Source organism: Myripristis murdjan, chromosome 5 (genome assembly GCF_902150065.1).
Source record: "Myripristis murdjan chromosome 5, fMyrMur1.1, whole genome shotgun sequence".
Taxonomy (NCBI): Eukaryota; Metazoa; Chordata; class Actinopteri; order Holocentriformes; family Holocentridae; genus Myripristis; species Myripristis murdjan.
In genome coordinates this window covers 12,285,446-12,304,892 of record NC_043984.1, presented here as the reverse complement: position 1 = coordinate 12,304,892, position 19,447 = coordinate 12,285,446, and the positions used below count along the sequence as shown (strand labels likewise).

Here is a 19,447-nt window from a genome sequence, read left to right as displayed (position 1 = left end):
TTTTTTTCCACAAACTGGAAAATTATCATGTTGGGGGTTTCTCTGTGCTTTCTGCATATCAGGTATGGTAGTATTACTGTATGTTTTTGCGTGTCACATGAAATGCCTTTTTTTCCTCCACTATGTTTGCATGCAGCCACACTCAAGTAGTTAATAAAATGGGTGTTATCACACACTGCCTTCATTCATTTTTACTACACTTCCTTCCTGTTTTATGGGTGGTGGTGGGGCTCACAGATATGGATTAGCCAGAGAACTAACAAAGTCAAATTTTTTGTTTCACATGATTGTGCTCTATGCAACAGCTTATGAATATTTTAAAGACATGCTCAATTAAGACAAGATATCAAAAGAATGTAGTTCTGAGAGGAGTCATGTTTGAATTTACATTTATACTCTACAGGAAATACAATGTTTTAATCATTAATAACTATCCTTTCCATAATTTCATTCCCCAACATCTACGGGCTCCATTTACATTAATGACTAAAACAATATTTGAACATGAAAGAAACATTGAAAGTAAACAAAAATGCTTTGACAGTGCAAGTGCTACATGTTTGCACAGTGCCCTACAGACTGTCAAAAATTAGATATAATTTGGTATTTAATTTTCTGTGTATAAAACTGTGCAGAATCCATTTGTATAAAAATCATTTAGGATTCTGTGTTCATTATGCTGTATTTATTATGTAAATTGGGAGTATTTGTAGGATATATGGGAGGCCCCTAACTTGACTTGAGTGACTCCCTGACATCACCGGTGACATCATTTGTGGTATAAAAGACCAGTTAGAGAATTGTGCCATAGCAGAGACCACCACCTAGTCTGGCTACTGTACTTTAGTTTGATCATCATGCGTGAAATTGTACATCTGCAGATTGGACAATGTGGAAACCAGATTGGCTCAAAGGTAATACAAATCAACAAACTATTTCAGTGTTTTGTTAAAAAGTGTCTTATTAGCTCTTACTCTATTGATAAAGGATGATTCAGAAAGTGTTAGGTCCATTAGAATTATGTAACTTTGAAAAGGTGGTAATGACAGATCTGTTCCAAAATGGGATGCTGCTATCTGTTGTCATTAATTAATCTATTTTTTTTTTTTTGGTTGAAAATTTCCTTTATATACTGTTTTGATGGTCACACTGTGATATATAAAAAAAACTGACACATATATTTATTTGATGTGAGCTCAATAAGATCCATTAAATATTTTATGTTTCATTATTGCGACACTGTTTTTTTTAAATGTATATTTTATATAGGTATATGCTGTGCCTTGGCAAATTGCCACTGGCAGTTGTGAGTGACAGAGGGTGTTCCCTACGGGGCATTCTGGTAAAAGATAAGGCGCAAAGCAAGACTGGCATGGGTGGGACATTTTTATCGTGGCTAACACAAAACAAGACAGAGGAACTGATGATACAGTTCCAGTAACACATAATGCCAATCAAACTTTTGACATGGCAGTTGTTCGCATCCTAAAAATTAAACTGACTTCAGCAGTTCCTTTGGTTTTTATTCCATATATATTTATTTAATATATATGTCATGTATGGCAGGGACTCTTGGGCCTTTTGAGCACAGAAAAAAGGCAAAAGACAAATTTAGTTTCTCATCAGTGAGAGTGATTTGCATTTAAACCTACTGCTATTCTTGTCTTTCAGAAACTTATCAGCACTTGGTCCGTGATCAATTTTGGCTTCAAATCCATAGTTCAACAGAATGAGATGTATACTAATTTAGCATTCAGTACCCTAATGAGCAGGGTCAGCTAGGCATACATCTGGCAGACATTCACAAGCTGACTAAACAGCTAAACATAAACACTTACTCCTTACATTTTTTTTTTCAATGAACAGAATGATAAAGGTTTATTTGGCATTATTAACATTACAACAACAAGATCCTATGGTCTTTTCTTTACAGTTTTGGGAAGTGATCGGTGAAGAACATGGGATCAATGCAACCGGCATCTATGAGGGAGACTCCAACCTCCAGCTGGAGAGGGTCAATGTCTACTTCAATGAGGCACATGGTAAGAGAGACATTGTAAAGATGCCAACTTCCTCAATTTAAAATAATTTTCAGTCTAATATGCAGTGATCCTTTTAAGTATTTTTACTCAATTGACTACTTTTTTGTTTCACTGTTCTTGGACTGTGACTGGAACAGCATGAGTAAGGACATATTTAAATGTACAATATAGATAGCAGTGTCGTGTATTTGTCACTGAGTAAGGGGATGAATATTCCTCTCTTCTTCCAGGTGGTAAATATGTGCCCAGGGCCCTGCTTGTTGACTTGGAGCCTGGCACCATGGACAGTGTGAGGGGGAGCCGCATCGGGGCGCTCTTTAGGCCGGACAACTTCATCCATGGTAGGAAAAATAAGGATACAGTGATGTTGGGCAATGCAAGATGTGCAAGAGTATTTAGGAAAAACCATAGGATTTTTGTGGCAAAAACATTAAATTATATGTACTCATGGAGATGTCATGTACTTTGAATACCAGTTGCTACAAGTTGTCAAGTAGATCTTAGAACTTTATACTGAAAACATAGAAATATCATGCTTATGCTCTACAGTGTGTGATCTAAGAGGACATTGATTGTTTTGATTGTTGAAGTATGTATTATTAATGCTTAAATTATTTAGAGTTTGCTGCACAGATGTTTTTTCTTCTAACTGTAATGACAAGTGAGCAATTAGACCCTTACTGTCTTATTTTGGTGGTCTAGGAAACTCAGGAGCTGGAAACAACTGGGCAAAGGGCCACTACACCGAGGGAGCCGAGCTGGTGGAGCAGGTGATAGACAGAGTGAGGAACGAGAGCGAAAGCTGCGACTGCCTGCAGGGCTTCCAGTTCGTCCACTCCCTGGGTGGAGGAACTGGCTCCGGCATGGGAACCCTCATCATCAACAAGATCCGAGAGGAGTATCCTGACCGCATCATGAACAGCTTCAGCATCATGCCCTCCCCTAAGGTCTCTGACACGGTGGTGGAGCCCTACAACGCCACCCTTTCGGTGCACCAACTCCTGGAGAACACGGATGAGACTTACTGCATTGACAATGAGGCCCTGTACGACATCTGCTTCCGCACGCTGAAACTGACCACACCAACATACGGAGACCTCAACCACTTGGTCTCCCTGACCATGAGCGGGGTGACCACCTCCCTGAGATTCCCTGGCCAGCTCAATGCAGACCTGAGGAAGCTGGCAGTCAACATGGTGCCCTTCCCTCGTCTCCACTTCTTCATGCCGGGCTTTGCACCTTTGACGGCGCGCGGCAGCCAGCAGTACAGAGCCCTCACAGTGCCTGAGCTCACCCAGCAGATGTTCGACGCCCGCAACATGATGACGGCCTGTGACCCGAGAAGGGGGCGCTACCTTACAGTCGCTGGCGTGTTCCGTGGCAGGATGTCCACCAAAGAGGTAGACGAACAGATGCTGGCAATCCAGCAGAAAAATAGCAACTACTTTGTCGATTGGATCCCCCATAACGTCAAGGTCGCCGTGTGTGACATACCACCCCGAGGCCTCAAAATGGCCTCCACTTTCATTGGCAACAACACAGCCATTCAGGAGATATTCCGCCGAGTGGGGGAGCAGTTCTCCCTTATGTTCAGGCGGAAGGCTTTTCTCCACTGGTACACAGGGGAGGGCATGGATGAGATGGAGTTCACCGAAGCAGAGAGCAACCTCAATGACCTTGTGTCAGAGTACCAGCAGTACCAAGATGCCACCGCTGATCTGGAGTGGGAGGCAGAGGATGAAGAGGAGGAGGGCCCCTCATCAGCAGTGGCAACAAAGGTTCAGTCTCGAACGGAAATTAAGATGGAGACAGTGACTGAAACAACCACAGAAACTGCAGGCAAAGATGAATAGAGAATAAAACTCTGGCAGACAATGGGGTGATATCCTGTAGCAGGGATGTGAATGAAAAATGTGGAATTGTTGGCCTATCAAAGAACACTTTTTTTAATGTCGAGGGTCGATTTAAAGGGTCTTTACTGAAAGGTGCTGTTACAGACTTATAAAATACTACTTATTCTCTATTATATATTCTTCAATACCTTGTATGCTTTCCGTATGTGTTTTAAAGCTTTGCAGGCTTTAAGAGTTTAGCTTTAAGAGTTCATTTTCATATTTAATGTTTGGGAAATTATGTTTTAGGGAGGGAAATATCTGTATATAAGTTCCATGTGTTGTTAGCTTTATTTAATTCACTATATTTATCTTGCACTCCTGATCATGTAGTTAAGAGATGAAATTGTAATGTTACCAGCAACAACATAACGTTACTTAAGTATATGTTTTAAATTGTTGTCTCTATCATTAAAATTGTATTAATAGTTATTTGTTATTTTTTAATGTTTCTGATCTTAATGTTCTAGATTGCATTCAATGTTTTGTATTAATATTTTGACGGTCATTAAACACAGTACAAAAACACCTGACAAAGTGCTTTAGTAGTATGTAAATTTAACAGTGCATCCAGTAGCATACAGCTAAAATACTGAAATATTGTTCCTTTTCCCTTCATTTTATGTTTGTGCCAGGCTATAAGTCAGCCACAGAGATGGCACTGCTCTGACAGCATAGTGGCTGAGTTACTGTGCAAAGCTGACACAGTTCCCTCCCAGTGCTCAAGCCTGGGAAAGAGAGATTATGCAAAACTTGCCCTGTCTGTCTGCACTGTGTGATAAGCGCATGTGACGTGGAAATGCCCCCCCTAGTACGGCACCAAAGATGACTAAACTCATAAACTGGGAGATAACATGTGGAGATAACAGTACATATAATCTACATGCGAATGTAGGTTATGGTGATGAACATGCTGCAGCCATAATAGACAACATTTTTAAAGTTACCATGTGGACATGTAGATAAACTGCCCATATCCATTTGATACCAAAGCAGCTCATTTCCTAACTGATGTTACCAAAGGGAGTGCCATCCCCTTTTGCCTTCATTAATTTGAGCTCTTACAACAGTGTAATAATGCAATTTGAATAATGTGCTTCTTTGCATGTTAATAAATGAAATATTATTTTGTGGTTACATGGCTCTGGGAGGCAGCATCATTAAACTATTCTCTATTGGTAAGTGTCATGATTTCACAAAAATGATTCACCAGTTTTTCATAATGGTATGAAACATGAGCCAACCGTAGGGTCGTCCAAGGTTGCGGAGAAGGTCCTTCAACCTTCAATAACTCCTGGGTTGAGTTGTGTAATATCAAAGGTTACATGGCTGAGATGCATGATGCAAAAGGAAATACTGTATGCCTATACTTTGTAAAGGCATAGCCTATTATTTATGCAGGACAAAAATCGGCTTATAAGGTTTGGATTTCATGGTCTGGCTGCACGAACAGTGCGCTGCCTGCCCATGAATCCCACTACGAAGTGTGTCAAGTTCAGTCCGGACCGTCCGTTTCACAATCTGGAGCCGCGTGACATGAATGTGGCGGAAGTACGCATTGCTAACTCGTGACGGGCTCTGGCGGAGTAGGCGGGGATTTGTGATTCTCTTCTCAATGTGGTTCACTAATGCGGTCAGTGTGACTGAGCCTACCGGCCGGCTTACCCGCTCCTTCACTTACTACTGACGCTGCCACCACTGCAACAGCTAATCAAGGGCGGTCACACCATGAAGATCTGGACATCAGAGCACATATTCAAGTAAGCTGCTAACGTCGGTTGATTTGGTTAGATAACTTTGGCCATTTGGTCGTTGTGTAACGGCAGCGGCAAGGTGCTGGGCTTTCAGTGCTTCTTTGTCTCTGTCAGTTTTTATAACTCCAGCTGGCCTCGCTTTAACATGACAAACAGCATATACTTAGTTATAGTTAGTTATTAATGCGAAAATATGTCCACTGGAAGCTGGTGTTAGCAGCCAGTGGTAGAACCGTTAGCTAAATAGTGTATTCGTTTTAGCAGTCAATTTTTTTAGACTGCGGCGTCAGTCCATGTCTTTTTTTGTAAACGTTACATCAGGAAAACAGATGGAAATCACAGCTATATGTACAAAAGACTATGGAGAGGTGAACCGACTACCTAGTGCTGGATAGCTGTCAAGGTCTGGTTGCAGAAAAATGCTGCCAGGTTGCGTAACCTGTTGGCTGGCCGGCACTCCGCGCTCAACCTTTCCCCTACATTTAGTCGCGACTGTCTGCGTCACCGGGCAACCACGGCGCGTTCACGTGTCTCCATGGCAACCGTCCACTACGTTCGAGTAGTCCATGCGTATTACTAGTGTTACAGTCACAGAAATTGAATTAATTGAATTGAAAATGGTTCCTAAGCCGCATTTCATCACAATACAGTGATATTTATTGTTGCTTGTTATCGTCAGATAAATAGTTATATTCACAAGGACCTGATAAAACATTTATTGGGGAATCTTTCATAGATTTTAACTTACTTTCAGTGTCAGCATGAAATCGGACTGTGTCCATCTCATGCAAGCAGCTTCACACTGAAGCTCTGACTCATACTGTTTACCTAATATTGTCTTCAGATGCCAGGTTACATTCATGCATTTGCTCTGTCTCTCTCCTCTCCCCTCCACAGCCACCCTTGGGAGACGGTGATCAATGCTGCTATGCAGAAGTACCCCAACCCTATGAACCCCAGTGTGGTTGGAGTGGATGTTTTGGACAGGAAGGTGGACAAGCAGGGGCGTCTCCACAGCAAAAGACTGCTCAGCACAGAGTGGGGCCTTCCGTCTATAGTGAAATCTGTGAGTGTCAAAATTAGATGTTATTCAGTTTCTTAGTACTTGCTGTCCAACTATGTCTCTTTTCCGAAGCAGGTGACCCTTAAAATGTAAATAAGACATGAGAGCAGGGCCGGGTCTACACAGGGGCAAGAGGGGGGCTGGCACCCTCAAATAAATGTTGTGCCCCCTCAAACTAAATCCCCCAAAATATATTCAGTTAGACATGGTAAAAGGTGCTGGAGCACAATGCCCCCTTAACATTTGTGGCTGCCCCCTCATACATGCCTGGCTAGACCCGGCCCTGCATGAGAGAGAGAGAGGAGAGAAGATATGAGAGAAACACATGACCTGTGTCTCTGAACAGTCAAGAGGTGACATGCAGGAATGTGATTGTGTCCAGTGCCCTCAGGCTGAGCATTAGTCTAGCTTTATCTATATCACATGCATAAATTCAGTCTTTCTGCAGCTGTTTGGACACCAAGGAACCTAAACTTTCAAAAACCCCCACAGAAATCCAGTAGTACCTACAAAGTCGATTGAGTGAGGCAGGTAGGCCTGTGCTTTACGGCCAGTGAGAATGACCTTAGACCGTGAGGCTATTTCTGTCTGTGGGAAGCAGCAGACCTGCTCGTTGGCTGAAGCACAAGCAAGTTCATGGCTGTGTGCCATGGCACATGTTGTACAGGACACAGAGCTGCCATTTCTGTCATTGCTGAGCTCTAACTCCCAGTGGCTTGTGATGTAACTTTCCATCACCGTGATAGCAAACAAGGGATCACTTTGTTTGAACACCTGCCAAATTAGTGTCAGTACTATGCTTTGCATGGAATACAGTGACAGCTAGTTACTTTGATAACCTCTGATAAGCATTTCATTATCAGCATGACTCTTTCCAAATCTCAAAGCAGAATTGCTTAATTAGGAATGCAGACACTTGAAACATGTCTTTGCACTATTTCCCCATTGATCTGACCTTCTGGTCTCAGTCAAGATTGGGGTAAATACATGATGAGTTAAATAATGTGCCACTAGTGTAATGTTGTAACTTATTCAAACATGAACCAATCAGTTACTGTTTGTTAGCACTAACCTTTGGCCACAGATAGTTTGGGACATCTGAGGACGTAGTTGGCGACGTAGACTATGATTAACAGCTTTAATTCCAAGGGCAGTCTATGACACAGACTAGCCCAGTGATTGATAGCATATCAACATAACCCCTAATCAGATTGTCTCAAAGCAAGGCACTGCTTAGCCCTAATGAATGGCCTCAGTGTAAGAACTGGACCTGTATGAATCTAGTAGAGTAGAAGTGCTCACCTCAATTCACATTCCCTCTTTACTGTTAAAATAATTAAGTTGAGTTAAGGTTATCATATCATCGTTGTGAGCAACACCTGATAGATTAGATACATTTTTGTTCATTTCAGTCAAGCATAAACTTGGAGCTTAAGTTCAGTTATACTGTTAAAGGACATACCAGCATGCCCTTCATCGTGAGATTACTTTTACATGTTCATTTGTTTGCATGTGTTATTCTCCCTGGCTGGTGAAATAGTTAGAAATTGTGTTGTTGGTACCGGGCTGCATGACACGCTCAGTGCATCCTGCAGCTAATATTGTTTACAAGCTGCTGTGTGACAGGCTTATACTTACTAGAACTGTCACATTTGTATATTTAACAATGATAGTGTAGCGTATCACTAAGATAGGTGACATGCATAATCAACTCAATGAGGGATATACCATAGAATATTCATTTATTTATTAAATTTGAAGAAATGAAAATGATGACATTTTTCAAATATTTAGACCTTTAGTTGCTCAGTTCACTACAGTCTAGCAGCTAACTAGCCCACATGTTCACATTTTCACATCAGTTTTAGCTTCCTTTACGAAGCTGATGTTATGTTCACTTACCTAAAACAAATGACAAGATTTTCAAGTCTCTCAAACTCTTTCAAGTGGGGAGAATGTGACATGATCCTTGACTGAGAGGAGCAAGGCGCAGGGCCATAGTACTTGGGTTCTGCCAAATGAAGAGTGAGAGCTGACTGCTGGCAACCTTGAAGGAAGCAACTGCATTCCTGTCAGCACTCTGTGAAAGTCAATGGTGCCTGGATGTGTGCCTCGGGAAACTGAATCTGAATTAAGAATTTCAATTGAGAAAAATTCATTTGAAATTACAATCCAAAGTTCAGTTTAGTAATAATCAAATTTAGTTGTAAGCCCCTGGATTCACTTGTGCCTTGCCAATTCAGAGGTCCAACATGAACATGTCATGCAAAATATACAGTGCAATTTGAATGCAATCTCTACTTGTACCCCTGTCTTTTCATACAAACAATTGTGTAAACACTGAGGTATGCTAATCATTTATGCACATATACAATTTTTGCAGTTTATTTCAGCTGTAGCAATTTGTGTCTCTGTCTTTGTCTCTTCAGATCATCGGTAACACACGAACATGCACGTATGTCCAGGAGCAGTCTGTTGTGGATCCCAACAAGAAGTCATTTGAACTTCAGTCCTCGAATGTGAGTGTTTTCATCCTGGCATTTGCTCATCTGGAAATGAATGTGAAGACTGCAGGTTGCCCTAGTTGTCTGACCCTAGCCTGTAACTTTAGATCCCTGCAAAAGTCAGTTGTCTCCATCAGCAGCCATGAGTAGGAGTGTGAGATAAATGCCTTAATTGACTTGAGAAAGTTTATTCATAGGATAAACCCCTTAAGTTGTCACAACTTGTTATCGAGGGGGTCCTATACACATCACTTAAAAAAAAAAAAAAAGTACAACACAAAAAAAAGTACAACAGACTTAACACTTAACAACTTAACTTGACTTAACACAGGTGTTCTTAAACATTTTCAGCCTGAGAATTAATTTCGTTTGCTCTTTTCTGACCCTGATCTAATGAGATTTCCTTGTCATCTAGCAACCCACTAGACACAGGACACCAACTAATTTCGGGTTCATTGTCAACCCAACAACACCTCACAACCTTACATCAGATTTATGGCAGATATTCTGTAGGCAGACCTAGACTGTTATATAAGTTACATGTTCTTATGAAAAATCTTTCAGCTGTTTACAAAACATGTTCAGGAATGTGTCAACCACAAACACCTGTAATCTGTCTCGCTCAAATTTTGCATAACTGCCTTTCGTCCGGGCAGGGAGGCCTGCCTGCAGTGTGCTAACCTGAAAAACATTTGTGGAACGGAGCTTTGCTCATTCCACAAGCAGCCTGTTGACATTTCAGTTGTGAACATGCATAACGCTAAATTGTTTGAGACTTGTCTGGCAGCTCATCTCACTGCGCGCTGTGACTGGAGACATTTCACATATGAACCTTTAATAATGTTGCGTTCCTGTCATTTGTCTCTGTAGATCACTTTCACAAACATGGTGTCTGTGGATGAGAGGTTAACATACAAGCCACACCCTGAAGATCCGGACAAGTAAGTACTTAGTTTGCAGGCATTTAAAAGTCACAATGAAATAGCATTTTGACAGCCTCTTGCTAGGGTTGGGTGTTATGCACAAAATTAAATATTTACCACCTCTTTGATAAAATATCTGAATAAAATATCTGTTGTGATGATGGTGCTTTCATGAGATATTTACACACAAGATTTTTGAGGCATCATTCAAGTGTAAACCAATGTATGATCAGTTAGGCACAGCAAGGCAGTTTTATTTCTGGCATGGAAAATTTGCTAACAATGTGAAAAATGTGTTTTTTTCCTATTCATTATTACTTTAAATCTGCACACGTGAAACATATTTTCCTACTCCTTTTAGTGTCCACTCCAGTAAAATGCATTTATGCATTTATGTCCTGTATTCAAGACTGATGAGTTGTTTAAGGCCGCTTGTGACAATGTTTTGTAACCCTTGCCTTTCTAGAACAATACTGACCCAGGAGGCCATCATCTCTGTGAAGGGAGTCAGTCTCAGCAGTTACCTGGAGGGAGTTATGGCCAGCACCATCTCCACTAATGCTGGCAAGGTGAGTGATGCCTTGTATTAATTAAAAATACAGGTTTCAATCCAGAATATCTGCCATCACATGCTTTCTGTTACTTTTTATAAAGCCGACCACAGAATATTCAATCTGACGCGGGTCAGATTGAATATTCTGTGGATCCTGCACATAAAATGTTGACCAGCTTTTACACCTAGATATAATTTATCATACAAGAAAACATGTTGTTTCCCACCAGCGGTGAATCCCTACCCCCTGCTCTTTGATTGGTATATTTTGAGGCAGCTGGATGTAAAAAAAAAAAAATGTGATAGATAGATAGATAGATAGATAGATAGATAGATTTACTTTATTGATCCCAAACTGGGAAATTCCCAGTTGTGTATATTGTTGGTAGAGTTTTCCATTCACTTAACATGGTACGAGGTGAACAGATAAACAAATGAATGAATGACACTCAGCAGAGCTAACAGTTATGGTCCAGAATCTGTAATAAAGTGCACAACCAGAAATGGGCGTGACCATGGATCATCCGACAAGCGGGCAGCTACTTACCGGGTCAGAGGAGACACCACTTGGCCCACTTTGGTGAAACTGCAAAATCTGAAGCGGTCGTGGCCCACTGACCGCTACAAGGGGTGTGAATAGTTGGGCGCTTCTTCCTTGGCGCATTACCAACCTTCCCACCAAGTTATGGAAGTTATGACAAACAGACAAATGGACACACACCTATTCATAGACCTGCCCCCGCTGATTTCATTGGGTGCGGGCCAATTACAGCTTAACTGTCCGATCCAAGCCTAATTGTGTTTCATAGGAGCAGATGATTGTCTTGAACTCTTCCTTCTATTCAACTTATTTTATTTCTGTGTATATTATCTCCCATAAACTAATGCTGTGTATTTGCTGCGTATTTGCAGGGACGTGAGGCCATGGAGTGGGTAATCAGGCGGCTGAATGCAGAAATAGAGGAACTGGCAGCCACAGCCCGTGGGACCATACGCACACCGATGGCCGCCGCAGTCACCGAGAAATGACAACCCCCTCTTTGCTTCTCCCAAGTATATAGTCAAACCTTGTGCCAGTACAACCACCCTCCCTTTATGATGCTCTAGTGCTGCTCTATTTTTTTATTTTGTTTTTGCACCACTGAAGGGTGCATTTCATCCATCTTATATGTGCTATTATCTATATTAGATATATTTCATGGAGCAGACTGCAACATAAAGGGATTGTGAGGAGTACTTAGAGGGGATGCTGCCTGGCAGGCCTGCACTGAGAGACTTGGGGAAATGTGGGTGGCACACTCAGGGACTTGGTCTAATGCCATTGAAGAGAGGCCAATGTTACTAGAGAGGCAGAAGAGGCATCGGAACGTGAAAAAAAAGGTGCCAAAGTAAACACACTACTCTTTGTCTAGTCTCATAAAAGTACCTTCGCCAGAAATGTTTGCATCTGGCACAAGACTTCAAAATGCCAGTACCATAAACCCTGTGGGTTTACGACGACAAGGTTGTAAGGAAGCTGCGTGGTGAGGTGTATAGAAGAAGCAGTGGGAAAGTCCTAGTTGAGCTCTGATGGTAGAAAAACAATGCCTTGTTGAGTCAGGGTCATGTGCAATGCATGCCCAGAGTACATGGATGTGTGCTCAGGTTTCAGAATAAATACTAGGATTTTAACACAGCTGCTGACAGTAAAATGTTAATGCAATGTTTCACAGTCAGATATGTTTATGTACGAACCATTTTCTCAACAATGTTTTCAACCTCAGTAATAACAAGAAACTGTGTAACTGTGCATATTCAAGCTTGAATATAGCTACTGTATTTTGTTAATATTTAATAACTAATATTGACTATTTAACTGACATGAAGGGATCAAGGTACATGCCATACTGTTTGTGGATGAAGTAATGTAGAGGACCATCTCAAATGCAGTGTGTCAGTATAACTCATGCTCTTCGGTTTGACATTTAGAGGTAAACTGCAGCGTAAAATCATGTGTCTTTTATTAGTAACAAACGCATACTGTAGCTGAATGTGTCTGCTGAGCTCATGTGGTTTCACTGATGCAAAAGAATGTCGTTACCATTGGTTTTCCAAAGAACCAAGCATGTCTTCTGAATGCGTAAGACCTTTGCATAGGAATTAGCTTGATATTAGCTTCTAGTTTGTGAAAGTATTGGTATAAGCATGAGAGATCAAATGTGGTTACAACATGCATCTGAGACTGTTTCCCTTCATGAAACAGACATTGCTCCATCCGTATGATGATGGTGAAAGTTTTAGTTTCTTAAAATTTAGTTGTTTTCTTTAATAGGAATATTTATTTACTGACAGGAATGGCTGCGAGGGAGTGAATTGTAATTTGGGTTGGTCATTGATAACTCACTTTGTAAGAAGTTATTTTTGGATTTTATCTGGGTGCTTCTAAAAAAAAAACAAATGGTCTCACCAGCCTTAGAACACATGTGGTAGCTAAATAACATTTTAATGCACAATGGAAAAGTTTAACAGAAGATCTGTTCACCTAATTCCTCGCATTTTATGTACCAGAGAATATAACAACAAAAATGCCTCTAGGTTGTAAATTTTTGATCTATTTTGGAATTCAATGTGCCGTTCTGTTTTTGAATTAGCATGTTCTAGATGTACTTAAGCAATATTTAACATGTAGTGTGTATTTATGAAAATGAATGATAGTATTCTAGTTTGAAGTAGCAAAGTGGTACAGTAGTCAGTGGCACTGAAAGACATGGTATGTCCAACACTTGTTGTGTGACCATATAATTCTGACAAATTATTAGCTTGAGGGTCTTTGGAAGTATGAGAGCATGTGGTGGTGAGAGGCAAAGTACCAAAGCAACTGAAATGTACACATTCCAAAATTTAATGTCATTTGGTGGGTGTTCAAATGTACCCCTCCACCACCACCACCTAGAAGTTGCCCAATACAACCCACTGATCCATTTTATATATGTATTTTGGTCAGTGAATTGGCTCCATTTTTCTGTCTGAGAAGTATTTGTTAAGGCTCATATGCTGCCTCAAGGTGGCCAAATGCTAAATCCTTCTTACTTACCCATAAACTGATAAAGAGGAGTAACATAAGTAAAAAGATGCAGATTTTATGTAATGCTGTCATTTTACCATTTGGAAAAAAACAATGGTCAGTTGTCTTACCTTGCTCATGTAAACCAAGATTGTGGACTAAAATGCTGTTACTGGACAAAAGTGTGACATGAATGGTTGAAAAATAAAAGCATCTGAAATGTTATGTCATCTTCCCTCCATCATAACAACATGTGAAGTTACTCTAATGGGTCAGTTTTGCAACTTTCTCTCCCAAAATCATTAACAGTTTTAGAGCAAAAATCCTAACTAAAAGACTAACTAACTAATATTAAGTATAATGTAAATAATTATTAGTAGTACCAGAAAAACTTAAGTGACACCAGTGGGGAAATATGGTTCCAGTGTCACCATGTTTAAGATGTTTTAATAAATGCACATAAAAGTACACACAAAAAAGATGTACCTACCAGAGTAAAAAAAAAAAAAGAAAAAGAAAAGAAAATTGTATAAAAAAATTGAAATGCAGTCAAAGAGCAGCTTGATTACACGTTTTTTGTTTTTTTTTTTCTTAGTAGAGTTATAACTTAAGGGATGATAAACTGTTTGGTTCAGATTTTTTATGCAGGCCAGGGTTGAAACCTTAAAGCTGAGGGAAGTAAACTCAAGAGAGAGTGTTTTCTTTTTCTCAGATGCCACAGTTGACTTTAATTAAGCCATGGAACCCCACTTATAGTGATTTTGCTCTAGAAACCCTGATATGAAAAGAGATCTTTGGTTTTTGTGTTAGATATTAAATTGTGTTTCAGTCATACTTCAGCACTGACAAGTAGATTCACAGGGGTGTGAGTGGTACAACATAAGGACATAATTCAAATGTTAACAGAATACAAATGAATATTCAAGGAAGACAAATTGAATTGATGAGGCATAGTAAGACAGCTGAATGTTGGATAGGGGGAAGCCGGTACACCAAAGATTCACTGACTTGGAGATGTAACTCATTTAAATCATTTCCACAGATATTATTTGGGCAATACTAAAAACACTGACTGACAGATATTTGCGGGATAACAACACCTTGTATACTGCCAGGCTGAGCACAATGCTGTGAGCAAACACAGAGGATATCTGCTGTTTTGCAGGTCAAAGTATCAAACTTTTATCTACTGAACTGCTATGCATATATTCTATTTGTGCATTATGATAATTAGTTTTTCCTGTTGCTCTGCTCTTATATTATTAGCTTACATTATGGCTAGTGATGATGCTTTTAGGTTGAAAGCGGACAGGAAGTAATAAATAAACCTAAAGTTACACATCCTTCTAGCGCTGGGGTCGGTGAAAGAGTAGCAAAACCCCAACGGCGAGGCAACACGTCGAAAACTATGCCGAAAAAATACGTGTACAACCGCGAAACGATAGAGTAAGTATATTATTCACAAGCTAATGCGAATTCTGCTGAGAAATGACGCAGAGCTTGTGTAAATAAGGTGATATCTGTCACAACGCTAGCAGCAGCTATTTGAGCTAGCGCTGAACGCCGTCCTGCAACATCCGGCTGCGCATTTTCAAAATAAAGTTATGTTTACTGTCCATAAGGCGAAATATATTCGTTAATTTAGGAAGTGTTATAAATGTTTATTCCACCGTAGATTTCTGTTGACCATTGAAAAAAGTAAACAGTTAATAAGACAAATGCACTTCCTTCTTTAATAAATTTGCAGGATTCTTGAATCCTTGTGGGCGCAGGGAATGCAGAACTGCAGCACCAACGAGAACAAGCTGAAAATCCAGGAGGCAGCTGTGGCAACAGGCCTTGTGGACGAGAGAATAAAGGTACAGTACACTTTTCTCCAGTAGAGAGTGTCCTGAGATACTGAGTTCACCAGAAGGGAATGGAGGTGAGGTCACAGTAATATTGACCTTTGACTTTTGATTTCAAAGTCCTGTAATTTTTCCTGTATGTTTTTTCTCCCAGACGTATCAGTGAAAAGGTGAGCTGTGACAACATTAGAGGGCCCAGATACTTTGCCCATGTAGCCTTGGAGGTTCATATTTCTACATTGGATTGGATTGATCAATAGGCTGCTATGTTTTCACATAGTGATAGAGCACCTGACAGTGAGCTCATGGATTTTTTTTTCAGGTTCAGTTGCATTTTTTACTGTACTTAGTCTGAAGGATCGCAAGCGTGCAGCTTCATAGAATTTTTTTAATTCTTTTTTTGTTTAACTGGCCCTTTCTTGCTGCATAGCAAGTTAAACTTCACTGGTGTAACTTTAGGGGCAGATAAATATATTGGCATCAGATTTCTGTTAAAAATGAAACACTGTACTTTAAATAACAACTTGGGCTGTTTTTTTATGTTCTGTGCTAAAGGTCTGGATATACCACAGGAACAGAAAGAAGAGGAAGGAAGATCGGGGGCTGACAAAAAGAAAACAGTTGTGTCCTTCCATGGCAAAGGCAAGCATTTCTCCTAAAGGTATAGTCAGTTTATGATGGCTTGCAGTATTACTTTACTGATTCATTCTTGAAATGAATATCTGTTGGGTACTTGGTGTACTGCCCACTGGATTGTTGTTTTTCCAGAAGTTTGTACTGAAAACATAGTCCAAGCAATCAGCTAATGCAAACCATTCTCAAGTGAATTGCACCAGAAAACATACACACACTGAAATATGTAATCCACATCATAACCTGAAAATCTCACCCCTTTTTGTGCAGTCGTTACATTGAGACAATCACCTTAAGAGTGTCAAAATGTAACAACAACCTAAGCAAAACATATTTTAAAAACTGTAGCTTTGCTCAAGTTGCTTTGATGTCAACCAGTGAAGATGTCAATCAATGTGCTTTGCACTGCTGGGCCTATTTTATCGTTTGGCGGTGTACTTTTCTGTATAGATCACTTTGGGATGAGATATCACTTTGGGATATGTCCAGTGCATCTACAGTAGAACTGGAAAGCAGAAAAAAATGACCATAAGGTTTTGGTGTCATTCCCTAAGAACTGAAGAAATGGGAGTTTTTATAAAATAACTTTCTGGGCTAACATTCAACAATCATGTGGGGGGGAATCCACCACATAAGAGGCAGAATGACCAATTTTTAACAGAGGGCTAAGTAGACCAACAATGCAGTGCAATCCCAAGACTTGTTTAATTTTCAGTAAGGGGCAAACTCATTCTGGGAAATGTAGGAAATCAGTAACTGAAATAGAAATAGAGGCAATTTTGGGGAAAAGTGAGAGCACTATAAAAGTAAATTACAACAGCTGGCCACAGAAGAACTCCTGGGATGTTTTCAACATCACATGTGGCTGGTTAATACGTGACACATTGTGGGGGAAAATAGCTTATTAATGAAATACTGTGAAATGTTCTTTATCCCAGATGTAACACATAATGTTGCAGGGATGATGAGTGAAGTTGTTGCTGAAGAGGTGGACTCGAAACGCACAAGTAGGCCGGGACAGAAAGAGCCTGAGCGGGACACGTCACTGGTGGAGGAGACAAACCAAGCCACAACGGATCTGCCTCTGGAGGGCGAAGACAAAGACAGTCAGCAAGAAACAGCTGCCCATCTAATACAAAGTGTTGAAGATAAGGTGAGGAAATAAGTGTCTGGCAAAATAGATGCTCTAGTAGCCAAAAGAGAACATGATTGGTTTGCTAGGTAAACATGATGCAACATGGATGTAACCGAATGTTTCTCCTACTGTTTAAAATGTGGGATGGCTCAATCATGAATAACAGAATAGTTTTATTCCAAAATACTACGTAGGCATACTGGACAGTGTTTATGTTTACTGATGTTTATTAACCAATATTTTCAAAATAAAACTGAACGCACGCTCTAAAATGTTACCATGTTGTTACCAAAAATGTTACCATGTATGCATAGGTATTAAAATAGCTAATTACTCCAATAATAATCTAAAATCACTTTTACCACTCAAGCCAGCAACACTTCTATTAGAAAAAGTGCAACATTTGTCCTTAGCAGAATCATGAATGCTTTTAATTTATTTATTGATTGATTGAATCATTTTTGATAACGGAATGACACTTCAAATTCACTGAGAGTCTGTGCGGCAAAATTAATAGTGTATTAATAGAGTAGGATTTCACATATGGGATGGATTTTCTCTTAAGTTAATTTGGTGTGATGTGTAGTGCAGAATGCATTAAATTCCTGTCAAAGTCTATGGAAAGAAAAAGGGGCTGTCTGGTATCTTGAGTCGGTCTAATGAGTCTGTCTTTGTTGTTGTTTTCAGATTCAGGAGCTCCAGGCGTGCAACTGCGAGGTTATTTTCATGGTCTACAACCACAGCAGTGGGTTCCTGTCCACCACGGGCACGGTGAAAGGATTAGACTTCCTGAACTCTCAGAATCCAGGCATTCACTTGCAGTTTGCAGCAACTGTGTCAAACTCTCCCTCCTATGACAACACTTTAACCTGACTGACCTGCTTGAGTACTTGATTTTGATGGGCTCTGTAGCATCCATTATTTTCCTATACAGTAGCTGGATATGTCTGACGTGGCTGTTTTATCACCATCCGAAGTTGCAGATGTTTTTCATGCATTTCATTTCACAGAAACTGTACACCGCAAAATAATTGATGGCTCTGAAAGATTTAATGTTCCATTTTTGCAATGGAGATGTGAGCAATCAACTCACGGAGACAGTGGTCCTGAGAATGCGTTTGCTCAGGTCAAATGCAACATGGGAAGAGGTGTGTGTGGGCCTTAAAATGTATAAGGTTCCCAAAGTGACAAGGATTATCTTTTCACCATGCAGTGAAAAGCGATGATGGGTTGTGGCATAAAAAGGTAATGGTAACGGTTCCTGTCTGTTGAGGAAAACTAAGCACTGAGAAGTCTCTGACCTGCTAGTGAACGAGGAGGGTGAACAAGGAGCGGACAGCCACATCATCAGAGCCTGGACTGAAGCGTAGAAAATCCCCACGGAGCTCGTCTTCAGGACATCACTGTCTTCTCTCCACACACCTCTGTAGTCCTTCAGGGCATCAGAGTGGTAAATGTAGGGGTTATGGCTTTGTTAGCTCAAACAAATGTAGATCCTCTCTGTACTGTGCACATGCAGCATAGCAACAATATGTGCTTGTAATAAAAAGCATACCTTGACAATTTGAATTACTAGTGTCTGATTTTTATTATGTTAAGTTAAAGGCTGGCATTATGGGGGCACTTTTGTTAACTGGAAAACTACTTGCATTGACTTACAAGAAAAAAAAGCGTACTCAGTATATGCTGAGAAAAAACTCAGGAGAGACTCAGCAACCAATTATATTGTCTAACACTTAAAATTAAAAAAAAAAAAAGTGAGATAAATCACGCATGATTCTAATGTAATACAGTAAATTATTGAAAATACGCTAAAACTCCCAAAGCCTCTTGAAGCTATTTTTTTTTCTCTGAATCTGTTTCATTTTCTTACACATATAGCAGTTTGCCAGAAGTCATATGGCTTCCAATAGAAACCAACTTTCAAATAGAGAATGAATTTAAATAGCAAACTTAAAAATTACTACTAAGGTCTCTCTCTCACACACACAACACTGTTTACATGTTATTTTTTTTTACAGTCATGAAGCATCAGACTATTAAACCTTTTTTTAAGCC

The 19,447-nt window shown here is 40.1% G+C and overlaps 3 protein-coding genes across 4 annotated transcripts; all 3 read left to right on the top strand.

Moving 5' to 3' along the window:
* The first annotated feature begins 830 nt into the window (after positions 1-830).
* Positions 831-4,279, top strand: tubb1 (tubulin, beta 1 class VI). The gene is made up of 4 exons (XM_030052558.1): positions 831-914; positions 1,934-2,042; positions 2,273-2,383; positions 2,745-4,279. Exons 1-4 carry the CDS (start codon positions 858-860, stop codon positions 3,893-3,895), a joined length of 1,428 nt encoding a protein of 475 aa, XP_029908418.1. The 5' UTR covers positions 831-857; the 3' UTR covers positions 3,896-4,279.
* A 1,273-nt stretch (positions 4,280-5,552) lies between these two features.
* prelid3b (PRELI domain containing 3) lies at positions 5,553-13,999 on the top strand. The gene is made up of 6 exons (XM_030052407.1): positions 5,553-5,694; positions 6,586-6,754; positions 9,181-9,270; positions 10,126-10,196; positions 10,645-10,747; positions 11,644-13,999. The coding sequence occupies exons 1-6, from the start codon at positions 5,663-5,665 to the stop codon at positions 11,758-11,760; spliced, it is 582 nt and encodes a 193-aa protein (XP_029908267.1). The 5' UTR covers positions 5,553-5,662; the 3' UTR covers positions 11,761-13,999.
* Positions 14,000-15,097: 1,098 nt separating this feature from the next.
* LOC115359515 (uncharacterized) lies at positions 15,098-18,958 on the top strand. 2 transcript variants are annotated; one of them, XM_030052046.1, is made up of 5 exons: positions 15,098-15,220; positions 15,522-15,633; positions 16,177-16,282; positions 17,214-17,407; positions 18,077-18,958. In XM_030052046.1, exons 1-5 carry the CDS (start codon positions 15,183-15,185, stop codon positions 18,260-18,262), a joined length of 636 nt encoding a protein of 211 aa, XP_029907906.1. In that variant the 5' UTR covers positions 15,098-15,182; the 3' UTR covers positions 18,263-18,958. The 2 variants fall into 2 exon arrangements, with proteins under 2 accessions (XP_029907906.1, XP_029907905.1); XM_030052045.1 differs by having other exon boundaries at positions 17,193-17,407.
* Positions 18,959-19,447: the final 489 nt, after the last annotated feature.